The 13,140-nt window shown below is 54.4% G+C and overlaps 4 protein-coding genes across 4 annotated transcripts; all 4 read right to left on the bottom strand.

Annotated features, from left to right (window-relative positions):
- Positions 1-570: 570 nt before the first annotated feature.
- On the bottom strand, positions 571-2,088 carry AYL99_02912 (hypothetical protein; the record flags this gene model as incomplete). The annotated part of the gene is made up of 2 exons (XM_018834428.1): positions 571-1,467; positions 2,017-2,088. The coding sequence occupies 2 exons, from the start codon at positions 2,086-2,088 to the stop codon at positions 571-573; spliced, it is 969 nt and encodes a 322-aa protein (XP_018697052.1).
- Positions 2,089-3,627: 1,539 nt separating this feature from the next.
- On the bottom strand, positions 3,628-5,531 carry AYL99_02911 (hypothetical protein; the record flags this gene model as incomplete). Its single annotated transcript, XM_018834427.1, has 3 exons — positions 3,628-4,822; positions 4,917-5,208; positions 5,270-5,531. The coding sequence occupies 3 exons, from the start codon at positions 5,529-5,531 to the stop codon at positions 3,628-3,630; spliced, it is 1,749 nt and encodes a 582-aa protein (XP_018697051.1).
- A 2,148-nt stretch (positions 5,532-7,679) lies between these two features.
- Positions 7,680-8,783, bottom strand: AYL99_02910 (hypothetical protein; the record flags this gene model as incomplete). Its single annotated transcript, XM_018834426.1, has 1 exon — positions 7,680-8,783. The coding sequence occupies one exon, from the start codon at positions 8,781-8,783 to the stop codon at positions 7,680-7,682; it is 1,104 nt and encodes a 367-aa protein (XP_018697050.1).
- A 1,613-nt stretch (positions 8,784-10,396) lies between these two features.
- On the bottom strand, positions 10,397-11,149 carry AYL99_02909 (hypothetical protein; the record flags this gene model as incomplete). Its single annotated transcript, XM_018834425.1, has 1 exon — positions 10,397-11,149. One exon carries the CDS (start codon positions 11,147-11,149, stop codon positions 10,397-10,399), a length of 753 nt encoding a protein of 250 aa, XP_018697049.1.
- Positions 11,150-13,140: the final 1,991 nt, after the last annotated feature.

The raw sequence follows: 13,140 nt of genomic DNA, 5'->3' as shown, positions 1-13,140 counted from the left end.
ATCAAGCAAGCATACATATCACACAAGCTTGTCGGACGGTCCCTGACGGGGGAATAGGCAAGGGAAATAGATGGGGAAAGGGTCAATTACTGTCTGCTTCATCTCATCTCATCTCGGCCTGGAAGGCTCATATAGCCAATTCGCTCATATCGTGTAGCCGACCAGACCCGACGGGGAGTGAATGTATATATATATGACCAAATCGAGGGAGAAAGAAGAAAGATCTTTCACGAGGTGTTGTCATCCTGGACTCCAATGTTGATAATCAAAATATGCTTCAGATCAGGTCCCCGTCTGCTTTGGATGAAGAACATCATGTGCGAAAATCCCTCTCTTTCCAACTTGACAAGTATATATATTCATGTGTTTGGGACATGAGAGATTCACATCGCCGAGCAAAGACGCAAGCATTGCAATGGTCCGTGTCTTTCCATTTCAATCGAACAACAATCCTTCAGATCATAACGCTATATGGCAGGAGTGCAGGTCAGAAGTGCGTGCAGGTCAGAAGTGTGCGATGATGAGGGGAGGAGGAGGAGGAGGAGGAAGAGAGGTATCGTCGAGAAACCATCATGACATCAGAGGTTCCAGGTTGCTGTACAAGTAAATCGCGTAGCCCAAGAGGAGCAATGTGACGACGACAAGGAAAGCAAGCCAGCAGCTGCCAGAATATTGGGTGTACGAACTGAAGGCAGGTGCCCTCGTCGTCGTCCTCGTCCTCGTTGTGGTTGGGAGTAAAGGCTCTCTCGCACGAGTGTGGTGGTAGTGATGTCTTGCCGTGTACAGGGGTCGGTGATCGTTCTGGGCATAGGTCGGTTGCGGGAAAGAGCCCGGTATCCGAGGGGGGGAGGATGATGTCAAGTAGCTTTGGGGCTGAGGCCAAATCAAAGGGGCAGTCACAGGAGAGGGACGTGGAGCACGGACTGGGGATGCTGCGGCTGTATAGGTGTTGGTTGCGTATGAGTACACGGTCGGAACCTCCACTCGGGCCGGGCGAGGAAAATGCTCGACGACTGTCGAACCGCCTGCGGCGCTCGGGTACGTGGGCAGACCTCCTCGATGCGGCGCCGGCGAGGGAGGAGGTGTGGGAAGGGAAACACCGCTGCCCAGGCCCTGTCGCGGCTCGCCCGAAACCACCACGGAGAGTATGGCGGCTGCTGCTGACGGCGAGACCGAGCCAAAGTCGCGGTCGACAATGTACTGAAGAAGGGCCCGAAGCGACGCGTCTGTGAGATAGACTGACTCCTTCCTGTTGACCGTGAAGGGCCGGAGAATGCGCCAGTCGGCCACGAGCCCGTTGGCCGCGTTGACCCACGAGTTCTTCTCCAGCTGCGCGCGGTCCGAGAGGTGGAGGGTAATGGAGTTGCTCTCCGCGTGGGCTCGGCTAGGGGAGATGGGGAGGTATTTTCGGCGTCGGACAGCGTCTTTGATGTATCCGTCAAGACCTTTGCCACGGAACGACGTAATCTTGAGGATGTTCACGAGTGCAAATTAGCCTTTTTTCTCTCGCCCGCACTTGTATATATGATCTCTCTCTTTCTCTGTGTGAGTGTATATGTGTGTGTATAGATTGCCTGCTGGGCTACAATTCCCCCACAGGCCAGTGCATGGAAAAGGGAGCGGAGGGAAGGAAGTACCATCAAGAAATTAACCGCGTCAGTATGCTCGCCCGCGTGGCATATCACAACAGGGTGGCCGAAGCACCCAGTCTCGATTGAACTATTCCGCAGTACCGCGTTCTCGATCTGCTCTATCTTGGGGAGGAAGAATATGCGACCGGCTGTGATGTGCTGCCTCAGTACCTTGCCTCTGTTCCTATTGTCTTCGTGGTTGAGTCGATTATGAGACGCCCGTCTGGCTTTGCGGGAGGGCATTGTTTCTCAGTGTTCTAGTATGTGAGCGATGTGATCATCCCGGCCAGGGGGAAAAGCAAGAGGGACAAGGAGAAAGCGACGCAAGTGGTCCATAAAGAGAATACAGGTGCTCGATATGACTTGAAGGAGAAGAGACACAAACCCGGTCTGTCTTGAGGTCGTTGACAAGGCTGTCGAGCTGGACCGGTGGAGGGAAGGTGGGGTCGCTCGCCATAAGCGCTGACACTATTCTTAATCAAGGCTAGTACTCAACCCTGTCTATGCGGACAAGGCGGACTTTAAGGTTCCGAGCAAGGCCGCTGCCGGAGGTAGACCAGTTTTGGACTAGCGCCATGGACGGTCCTGCCTCGTTCTGCCTGCTTTGCACCGCAGCACTCTCTGCCTGACGTGGCCTCTTGCAGGCCTGTTCCAGTCCAACCTCATGACAATCGCTGATCAGGACCAATCGACCGACACTTGCATGTTCAAGAGCTGCTGGTCTTTGGCCGTACACTACCGGGTCTCATCCCTCCTGCATGAAGGGCAGGCTTACCCCGACTGAGCGAGAGCACTGCCTGAGCTTCGATGGAGTCGTAGAGCTGTCTTTCTGAAGAGCTGAATTTTAGTCGCACGATGTCGTCGGTTCGATTAAGGAGACTGATCGTCTGGCAGTTCCATCTAAGACCAGTGGAAGTAATGAGGCTTTGGGAACGGGAAATGGCGGCCTGGTCGTCGAAGTCGAGATCCTCCAAAATGTTGAACACCTTCTCACAATAATACCGGTGAAGCACCGCGACTACTGGTTAGCCCCTCGCTTGCCATCGGTGCGTCTTCATATAGAGCGTCCAGCGCAAGTGCATTTCGATATCTGATGGTAGGCTATCCAGAAGACCTTTATCGGGCTGGAGGCTGCCAATCCTGCATATGATGAGGAGTTTATCGCTTGGTCAAAATAGCTACGAAATAGGTATGTGATAGCTTCCTTGTAAGTGTCGAGCAATGAGGCGAAACATGGTCGAGCAGATGTGGTCGAATTGTCAGCTCAATATGGTTGAGATGGTTTCGGGACATCGGCATCATTATTGGACGGTGAATATTGGAGCCTCCGGGAATTTTGCGGTTGAGAGCACGTCGTCGCCACCATTGCGATTGCAGCAGGTGACTGTCTTTGCGAAGTCGCCGTGGGTGACGGATGCTGGCGACGTCCACCCACAGGAGAACGTTCCTCGAACCGAAGGAAGTGAACAACATTCGGACAAGCTAAATGGCCTTGATTGTGAGACAGAGAACCACTATTGCCAGTGAGAAGTAATACACACTGTGTGCGATGGCCAGCTGCACCTCACGCCCACCACTACCGCAGCAAATTTCCAAGAAACCCGTGGTCGCGAATATGGAGGTGCGGATGTTAATCTACAGGGGGTGACGATCACAAATCAAATAGGCGTCTTTGCGGTATACACTAACGACATCGTTCGCCCACATCTGACCTCCTGAGAGGAGGGAGGAATCCACATGGAGGGACCCCGCGAAACGAGCTCTGAGGATACAGGATGGTGATTAAGGACCTCGTGCGTATTTGCATCATTCATCAAGGCCCTGTCCAAATTGGCTCGCTTTATCGGACTAATACAGTGTAATGTAGTACATTGGGAAAGAGTCCATTTTCATGTCCAGCCTCGAAGCCTGGTCGACTTTGCACCCAATCGTTACAGGTTCACTTCCCGTGATCCTTCAGTCTCTCTCTCAAGTCCATTCACGATGCATCAGTCCCTCATATCAACTGTCTAGGAGGCATCGTCTCCTCACCGCTAATTCCTTGCACAGTGCTTTCTCTCTTCTGCGCGTAGGTCTTCAACGTGTTTGTCCCGTCCACTGTTTCATGAACCACCGACTCCTCAAAGACGTCAATGTGTGCGGTGGCGAACTTGCGTGCGCTGACGCCGCGCTCAAAGAGAAGATCCAGTTCCGCAAAGCTGCGACCTGCGGGCTCTGGAACACGGAAGTATGTGTAGATGATGCAACAGAAGCAGATCCCCGCCCAGAAGAATCCGGCGTAGTTGCCCCAGTTCCATTCACCAGGGTTGAGCATGTATGGCGTTAAGACGGAGCAAATAATCCCGACGATGTTGTACAGATTGCGGCCCAGTACGACGGTCTTGATTTGTAGGCGGCGTGTAGAAAGCTCCGCCACCAACGAGTAACAGACAGTGCCCACGGTGAGCTGGTAGCAAAGTGCCCACACCAGCATGATCGATCCTGTAGCGAGGGCGGCTTCGTCTCGGTGAGCGCGTGGGACCAGTCCTAAAAATCCCATGATGAGCAGCATGGAGAATAAGCCACAGAGTCCGTAGAGGTAGAGCGAGCGTCGTCCGATGCCCCAGGTCATCAAGAACCAGGCTCCGAATACCCCAGCCATATTGATCCCGTATTGTCCAAGGGCAAAGTCGTAGGACTTGCTCGGGGCTAGGCCAGCTTGTTCAAGAAAATATGTCGAATATCCTGAAAACGAGTTGCCGGAGAGGTTCTGAATGGCCCACACCATGCACACAATCTCAGTTCGTCGCAAGTCGGTCCCCTTGAAGCAATCCCAGTACGAGGCACCTTTCGTAATCTTTTCCTCCAAGGCGGTCGTGTGGACCATCATCGCAATAGTCTCATCGGCGTCAAAGTCGGTTTCGCGGTCGAGGGATGTCAGTCGGAGAAGGGATCTTTTGGCATCATCGATACGGCCTTTCCGCACCAGCCACCACGGTGATTCCGGAGCGAGAAAGATACCGACAATTAGTGGAACCGGCCATACCCACTGAAGTCCATAAGGGATGCGGTATGACCACTGATCATTTCGAGGCAGCATTGCCTTGATCACACCGATTCCGATCGTTTGTCCCAACCCCCAGCAGAAATTCACGTAGGTCGTGAGATATCCTCGGAGTGCCACTGGACAGACCTCAGATGCATAGGTGATCCTGGGACACGGTGACAAGTCAGTATGAAGTTCCCAAGAGGTTCCAACGGTATCTCAAACGCTCGGAATCAAGATGATCAACAGGGAATACCTACGTGGAGATCTGGAACGCGCCCCAGGGTATGCCACAGAGGATCTCTGCGACCTGGATAGCCACCACGGTCTGAGCGGTGAAGAACACGGCGGTATAGATGGCGACGAGGGCCAGGCATGTGATGAGGGTGTAGCGGTAGCCGAAACGCTCGCAGACCCAGCCGTTGATCATGAGACCGATGATTTCGCCGACATTGGCGCCGTTGCTGAGGCCGGATTGCCAGCTGGCAGGGATCTGGAAATCCCCATTCGGGAGCTGTTTACCGTATTTCTTCCGGAACTGGGGGAAAGCGTCTATTGAAATCGCAGTCAGAAAGACAGAACGGGACCCTGAAGCACGACCGGCATGACTTACAAAAGTTGCTCAGCAAGCACACGTCATAGCCCTCCATGCAGATGCAGGTCGAGATCAGGATGCTCCAGGCGACGGCCTTGGGGTAGAGCTTGATGCCTTGCCACAAGGTCATCTTGTGCTCCTTCTCGGTCGCGCTCTGGGCATTGTGGATGACACGGTCAAAGGTTTTCTGCTGGGCGAACTCGTCCCGGGCGACTTCCTCGGCCAGGCCGTGGGAGGGCTGGGAGGAGATGACATTCTCCTCGATGGCCTTTTCCGACATGATTGAAAACTCGTCTCAGTGCACACACGCTTGCTGTCGCTGTATCGAATGAAACAGTGGTGAGGTTGTGGTGAAGGAGGGTGTTCGATATCGAGGTAACTGGCAACGACACCAGCAGCCACTTCCAAACCCTCCGACGACCGTCCTGCCAACCAAAATATATTGGACAAAAAACAGGGAAACGGAGAAGAGGACTGAACAAGCACTGTGAACTCTCCCCGCTGATCGTCCGACCAGCTTCTCTTTATATCCGTGTGCAGACGTTTAGTCCGCGGGGTGAAGATCCCACGTTACACTGCGTTCTGGGGTAAATCGAGGGCGATTCCCTGCCTGGGGGGTCTGGGGATCTGGCAGTTCGAGAACACGAAAGGATCAGGTCTGCAGCAGTCCTTGCCAGATTTGTGAGAAGAGAGCAAGTGGGAATTTTCTCTTTCTCTGATGTGGACATTGCCGTGAGAAAGCAGTTCCAGTCACGCGGATCCTGGGTCCTGGGATGGCTCTCCACCACTGCAAAGAAGTATAATGCTTTCTCCTTTTCCCCATTCGTCACGACAAGCCATGGGATTCTCCCCTTCCAATGAATGACCCATGTTGGGAAATCCTCAACGGCGGGGACAGTCTCTCTGGGAGGAGTCTCCATCGCCAGCCCAGCGAGCTATCCTCTGTCAGACGCCTCGACCGACCTGACCGAGCATTTTGCCTCTGGGTCTGGCTGGCGAGAGCTCCACCACCAATTTTCGCAACGTAGTATCGCACAAGCACGAAAAATTCCGGATCCAAGTCTTGACCCATCTCAGGTAGCACGGCCATGCATGCAAGTGAGCAGGGGAGAACCGACGAAGATCCTAACGTCACTGATCAAATGCCGGATTGGACAGGGTGGTTGTGGTGTCGCCAATCGGGCTCTTCGTGGCTTTCAATCGCTTTTGTTTGGCACCAAAAGGCACGACGAACAAGGACGAGTTACATAGGTCGGACGGACATCGACCGAGCGCGATCGGGCCCAAGACCAGACCAGACCAGACAAAACGAGAAGACCATGGTGACCAAGGTGGCGGCAAACAGGCGCATTTCGCTCCTTGGGGCCTTTTGGCGTCTTTTGGCCCATTGCAACCCGGTCAATTGCCGACGACAGCCCTCTAGGCTCTAGCATACATATTAATCACCAGGCACTTACTTCCATCCTGTTGCAAATTGAAACTTTGTAACTTGGGACGATGGCAAAAGGGGAAATGTCTCTTTCCTGCTGCGCTACCACTATTGCCGACTCCAACGCCGACAGTGTCGCATTGTCCATTTATCTTTCCTCGGCTGTCCTGACCGAATCAACGCCGTGTGTGTTTCCTCATAAGCAAGCTGATGGACTTCATTACATACTATGCCATGACCGCACAGCCAGATCGAGTAGGGTCCCCCTTCCAGAACAGAGGCGATAATACTCGCCCCATGACCCCAGGACGAGCGCCGGGGAAGACGCATGGAGGGTGGATCTCAACCTGAACCTGAATCTGGGGCATCTCTCTCTCTCTCTCTCTCTCTTCCTCCTGTCACACACACACGCACATCGGATCAAGCATTTTGCGAGGCTCGGCTTTAGGCTTGGCTGTGTGTGCCCAATCCCAGTCAGTAGTATCTAATATACATATATACGAAGGAGTGCCGCGAGTTGAGTGGCGTTCATACATATCAGCCGAACGTGACACAGGCCTTACGTGGTGCCAATGCCAATATCACACATAATGGTACCAAGTAAGTAGACACAAGGTACATCCATATCTCGCCAGACAACAATAATAGTGATTCATTCCCTGGAATAAGCCAGGACCCGCCCCGAGACAATTGCCACTACGATGGCCCAGTCATTTTGTATGCGTTCGCTCGCGTTCACTCACTTGCAGATCCAGATAGATAGATGCCTGTCCTCATCTCTTCCGCGTCGAGTTGGCTTCCTTCCTTCTTGCGAATATCCAGAACCCCATTAATGCCTCGTCATCATCCTCAAGCAAAAGAATAAAAATATCCCATGTTGCCATCCGAGCGCCGACCACGCTTGCCACCCACACACTGTCAAAAACCCGCACACAACTCGGGCCACCCAAACAAGGGTAAATCCTTTGGTCCCCCAACTTTCTTGGAGAGGGTAATCGTTCAAGACTGGCCTAACACTTCAATGCCCGTCCCGACTTGGACGACCGGCCTGCTGGGCAAGGTACTGCTGGCCTTTCTCTTCTCGGCCCCTCGTGATTTGCGGTCCCCGTTTTCCGGCATCTGCAGTTCGAGCGGGCTGAGGGGATACTCAACCAAGACGGCCTCGTACCGGTTGTGGCGGCACAGACTCTCAGCCTCGCGCTGCAGCATCTCGGCGTCCACTTTCAAGCTGAAGTCGATCAGGTAGCAGAACGTGATCTCCAGCCGACCCAATTCGCCCTCGGACACGCCACCCACTTTGCTAAAGCGGGCGTGGGGCCAGGACAGGTCTTCAAGTGCCTTCATGGCGACTCGCAGCGTGGCCAGCAGCAGACGGTGCACGTTTCGGGGCGTAACCGGCAAGATCTTCTCGTAGATGGCCAGGCGAGTGATGTAGAAGGAGGCGGCCAAATACACCGCCGTCGACATGGGACAGTATTTGTGCATGCGCATCAGATAGTCCTCGGTGGAGATAGGAGGCGGCCGTTTCGAGTAGAACTTGCGCGCAAGTGCCCCGTGCTGGACGTACAGCGGCTGGGCATTGGCCCCGATGATATGAGCCGCCGCTGTGGGCTCGTGCTCGTGCGCCTCCGGGGAGCCTATGGGTGTCTTCACAAACAGCACTCCGTCGATGTGTTCCTGATGATGCGAGGCCGACCCCGGTGGTCGTAGCTTGGCGTTTTCCTTCTTAGGCGTCTGCGCGGCACTATCGGGTGTCATGGACTCACGGAGCCTCGAGAGACTGCGAGCAGGGGACCCTCCTCGACTCCGCGCTGGGGGGGTGGGAGGCACGTCGCCGGTCATCTGCACGAGGGCGTCGATACTGCGACACAGCAATTTCAGCGCCGCGACAGGTTCCAGCTTGAAGATGTCCACATTCTCCGCCGTGAGATCGTCCAGTCCTTCCAACGACGGGCTCTTGATCGAGGGGATGATCCCTTTGTCGTTCTCGGGCTCCGGAGGGGCCGGTAGTCTGGGCAGCGACGTTGACGACGATGACGACGACGACACCGTGGTAACCGCAGCCTCCTCTTTCTGCTCCCCTTGGTTCTCTGAGCCACCCATATTATCCGTCCCGGCAGATGATGTTTCTTTTCTTTTTCTTGTCGTTCCTATGATCAGCCCACTTCGATCATGGACGGAGAGACGACGCGTTCCGCAGCTGGTTTCTGAGATATGCGGCGAGTATTCCGCCTCATGGTCAAGTTCGTGTCAAGGTGAAGATGGGGCTCCCCGCGGAGCTGCTGGATGCCTCGCGCTGGGGCCGGGCTGCTGCGAGATGGCAAGATAGGCCGACACTGCGTATGAAATTCAGTGACAAGGTCGCCAGTAAGTTGCAAATACGTCAGGTAGCGAGGGAGCAGGAAAAAAAGAGTTCAAACGGGCGAGAGGCGGGACAGCTGCAGCTTTGGCTTTGACTTTGACCCTTGAACGTGCTGCTGAGCACGGCTGGGACCAGGATGAATAAGGCGCGGAGCTCGGGAACAAGGAAGCGTCGCCATTCACGGACCCTGGCAGTTGAGGGACTAAGTGAGTAGCAGAGCAATCAGGCTCGTGCCGGCAGCAGGACTGTGCGCATCCAGGAGCTTCAAGGGTTGTGGGGATGGTTGGATGAGAGGGGGGATGTGGTTGTAATTGTGAGGACGTTTCTCTGATACTCTGTGGGACGGGAGGCCGAATGGGCAAAGCCACCAGAGAGACTATGGTGAGTAACGCAATAGAGCTGGAGATCTATCTCGGAACGTAATGGTGCATACAGGTACAAAGTACCGAATACATATTGTTATATCGAGCCAAACAATCAATGGCAAACCCCGATTTCCCCCAGAAAAAGGTCAACGTGTCACGCGCCCTCCCGAGGAACAGGTTAAAAAAAAAAAGGGAAGACTGGTGGCACACCGAGCGAGATCCAGGCTCCTCGCCGCTTTCTCCTGAGGATCCGGTTCGTGTTCAATTAATTACTTATGTAGTTATTGATTAGTTAATTAGTTAATTATCTCAATTAATCCCCAACACTGGTCTCATCGTCCATTTCTTGCCCTACTCCGAGGATGTTTGAATCCTGCATCTCTTGAAGTCGGTCAGTCCCTGTTGGTGTCAGCAAACCACCTGTTCCGGCTTGCTGCTCCATGGCATATGCCGGATCAACTGATACTATCGAGTGATCAGCGAGCGCCCTGGTTCTAGACCGTTGGGTTGCAGCCCGCATACCCGACTGGTTCACAATGGGTTGCATCTCCAGACTTCGGACTGCAGAGCTCCACTGGGGTGTTCTGACAGAACTGGTGGAGAAATCAATTGCAGGGCATTCCTCAGCGAAGAGGAGATGATTTCCATAACTACTTATCTATGTATTCAGATAATCAATTGCCACGTGGTGGAGAACACACACGTGTGTCTGTCTATATAACAACATTTGATGTTTCAAGCCACAATAACCAGGAGCCCTGTGCCGTGGGCTATCTCAATGAATGACAAGAGTTGGCATCTCTCCATGGCACAAATGGGTTGCTGGCGAAGACCGTCCCTACCGCCACGAATGATATATGTATCCTCTGAAACCCTCCTAAGACGCCGTGCCTCCTTTCCCTGCTTTGCAGCAATAACCCCCCCGTATGTATATATCCCGTCCGTGGGTTGCCCCGACCTTGGTCCACTATATATTCCCTCCCCAGACCCTACTGCCGTCGTTGTTGTCGTCGATCTCGCTCACGGTCATGCTCGTCGTCGACGATGATAATGCTTTGGCGCCGGGGCCGTCTTTCCCCTGTCGCCGGTCGTCGCTCGTCGCGAGCTTGCTGACTGCGGAGATGGTCGTAGTCATCCCGGGCCCGGTCCAGAGCCGACCGGTTGGGTTCACGCACGGCCACCACGGCAGGCGGATTGTGGACAACGACTCCTTGGCGTTCTCGCTGTCGTCGGGCTTCCGCGAGGTGCTCTCGCTCCTCCTGATTGAGGCGCGTTTCGCGCGCGGCAAGGTCTCGTTCACGTTTCTCCAGAGACCGTTGGCGTTTCTCGTACTCCAGGTCAGCCTTGAGTCGATCGGCCTTTTCCTTGGCGGCGGCGGCAGTAAGTTCTGCCTGTCGTCGCTTGCGCTCTTCTCTCTCGAGATCATCACGCAACCGCTGGACTTCCGGATCTGGTCGCACACGGTCATACTCCCGTCGTGCGCTGTCGTAATCATCGTCCATTCGTGCTCCGGTCATATAATACTTGCCACTGTCGCGCTTTCGTGGCGAAGAGGGGCTTTCCACCTTTGGGTGAGCCTCCTCATCATCGAACGGCTCATGGATGACCTTGACCTTGTGATGCCGTGGAGAACGTTTCTCCACGACATACTCGATAGGGTCATCCTCGTCATGATGCTTGGTCTTTGGGGGCAGCTTCGGAGGGAGAGGGGTGTAAATGTTGTCCTCCAGGTTGGACGACATGGTGTGATATGGGCCTCGAGGAGGCGAGGGAGGCGGGCGTGGAGGAGGGCTCCAGCTACGGCGCTCTGGCCGTCGACTTCGAACAGGGACTTCTTCAATGATATGGACTCTCTTCTTGCGAGTTCGGAAGAGGTTGTAGAGCTTGGATCCCAATGTCAGCCGCTCTCTTTGCGGTGAGGACGTGGGCACGATACGGTAAGTACGCACCTGAGGGCTTCTTTCGACCAATATTGGTTCACGTGTGTACTCGTCGTGGCTTCTGCGGCGCCTATCAGACATCCAAGGCCCGGGAAATATGTGTCAGGCTGAGGCGTGATGTGAAGAGGTCGACAATTGGGAGTCGGTCTCTGTGACCAAGAGCAAGGGATGGACTTCAATCCAGGAAATAGGTTGATAGGTTTGGGTTGAATATGAACAGAGGTGTCAGGGTTGAGATTGCCAGTGATTTCGGATAGAAGACGTGATTGACGGTGAGTGTCTTGATTGAGCGAAGGCTTTGATGGGTGCCTGCATTCATATACAGTTGCCGGTATGGGACATTGTGAGGGATGGTGAGGTTATATCCCCCGTCACCCACAATGGTCACAAAACAGCAGCAGCTCGAATACCGGTCAGCAACATAGTAAGTACCCCGCTACCGACGAGATCGTTTGCCACAGGTATATTGCTCGTCCGAGTTCAAGGCTGTGACTTACACCTGCTGATTTGGTGCGGCCGAGTCTGCTTTGCGCTAGGTTCACAGAAACAATGGGATAGATGGTGGGCAGCAGACAGGCCACCAGGAGAAATGGACGCTGTTGATTGGAGCCTTTGGGGTCGAAAGCAAGGGGTGAAAATCCTTCGGCCCAATGCACGGCTGAGAGGTCATGGTGCAAGTGTCAACAGCTCAAGAGGTTGACGGCATTTTAGGCAAGGGATGTTTTCTGGCTCGGTGGTTCGCATGAGAAGATAAGGCAGCCGGAGGGGATTTTGGTCACCGTCATGGTGCCTTTGGTCAAGGGACTGGGATGGCCAGCCTGGTCCGAAGTGTATTCGTCTGGCGGGTATGGACAAACATGTACACCCGGCTTGGCCAGTGCAGATGCCATTTTTTCCTACCTGATTCTCTTTTATGGGGCTATCTGTTCCCTCATCGTGACCAGCCCCCTGTGTGGTATTGTTTCGTCTGTAGGCGTGGACCACGGCGCCGCCATCATCACCGCCGTGGTGACGGTGGCGGCGAATTATGTCAGCGATCCGGGGAATTCGGCCAGACAAGGGGAGCAGCGCGGATTTCCCTTGTGCGACATTCTCCAGCTGATGGCTTTTTCTGCACAATGACAGCAAGGGCCCAAGCGGTGATACAAGCACAATAGGGGAAGGGGGAAGGAAAAGAGCTGCCACTTCCGGGACAAGTGCGACTCTGTGGCTGTGCAGCCCCCAATTGGCCGTCAGGCATCCCATAGCAGAGCAACAGAACAAGACAACCCGCCAAATGGCCTTCGTCGCCTTGCTGTGCACTGCCACCTGCCACCACCGCCTGACCGGACCTGGCGTCATCGAGAGAAATTCCTCAAGGCTGTCCATGGCTCGGCTAGATCCGGAGAATGGCAAGGGGAAAACAAATGGCCCAGTCGGGATGTTTTGAAACAACACCACACACTGGGAAGCGCTTCGGATGTGTGCCAATTACGCAGCTCTCCTGCTCTTTCCCCTTGATCTTCCGGTCCAAGCTCCCATGACTCACGATCGACCCTGGTGATCTCCAGGCCCTCGGGTGGCATCTTTGCGTCTCGGATTGGCTCCATCGATGTGCCCTTGATATCGGTCTCAGCCGCTTGGGCCAACAGAGGCGGGTGATTGTGCTAAGTGCTTAACAAAACTCCCATGCAGAACAATTTGTCTGAGGGTGGAACCGTCAACTGACCATTGAGAGGTAGACTTGGTCCGGGGGAAACGGGGGAAAAAGGATGCCAAGGGTGTGAAGCCCCCTGTCGCGCTGAAGAGAGACT

This window comes from Fonsecaea erecta (genome assembly GCF_001651985.1).
Source record: "Fonsecaea erecta strain CBS 125763 chromosome Unknown Scaff2, whole genome shotgun sequence".
Classification (NCBI taxonomy): Eukaryota; Fungi; Ascomycota; class Eurotiomycetes; order Chaetothyriales; family Herpotrichiellaceae; genus Fonsecaea; species Fonsecaea erecta.
This window is presented reverse-complemented; position numbering and strand designations above follow the sequence as displayed.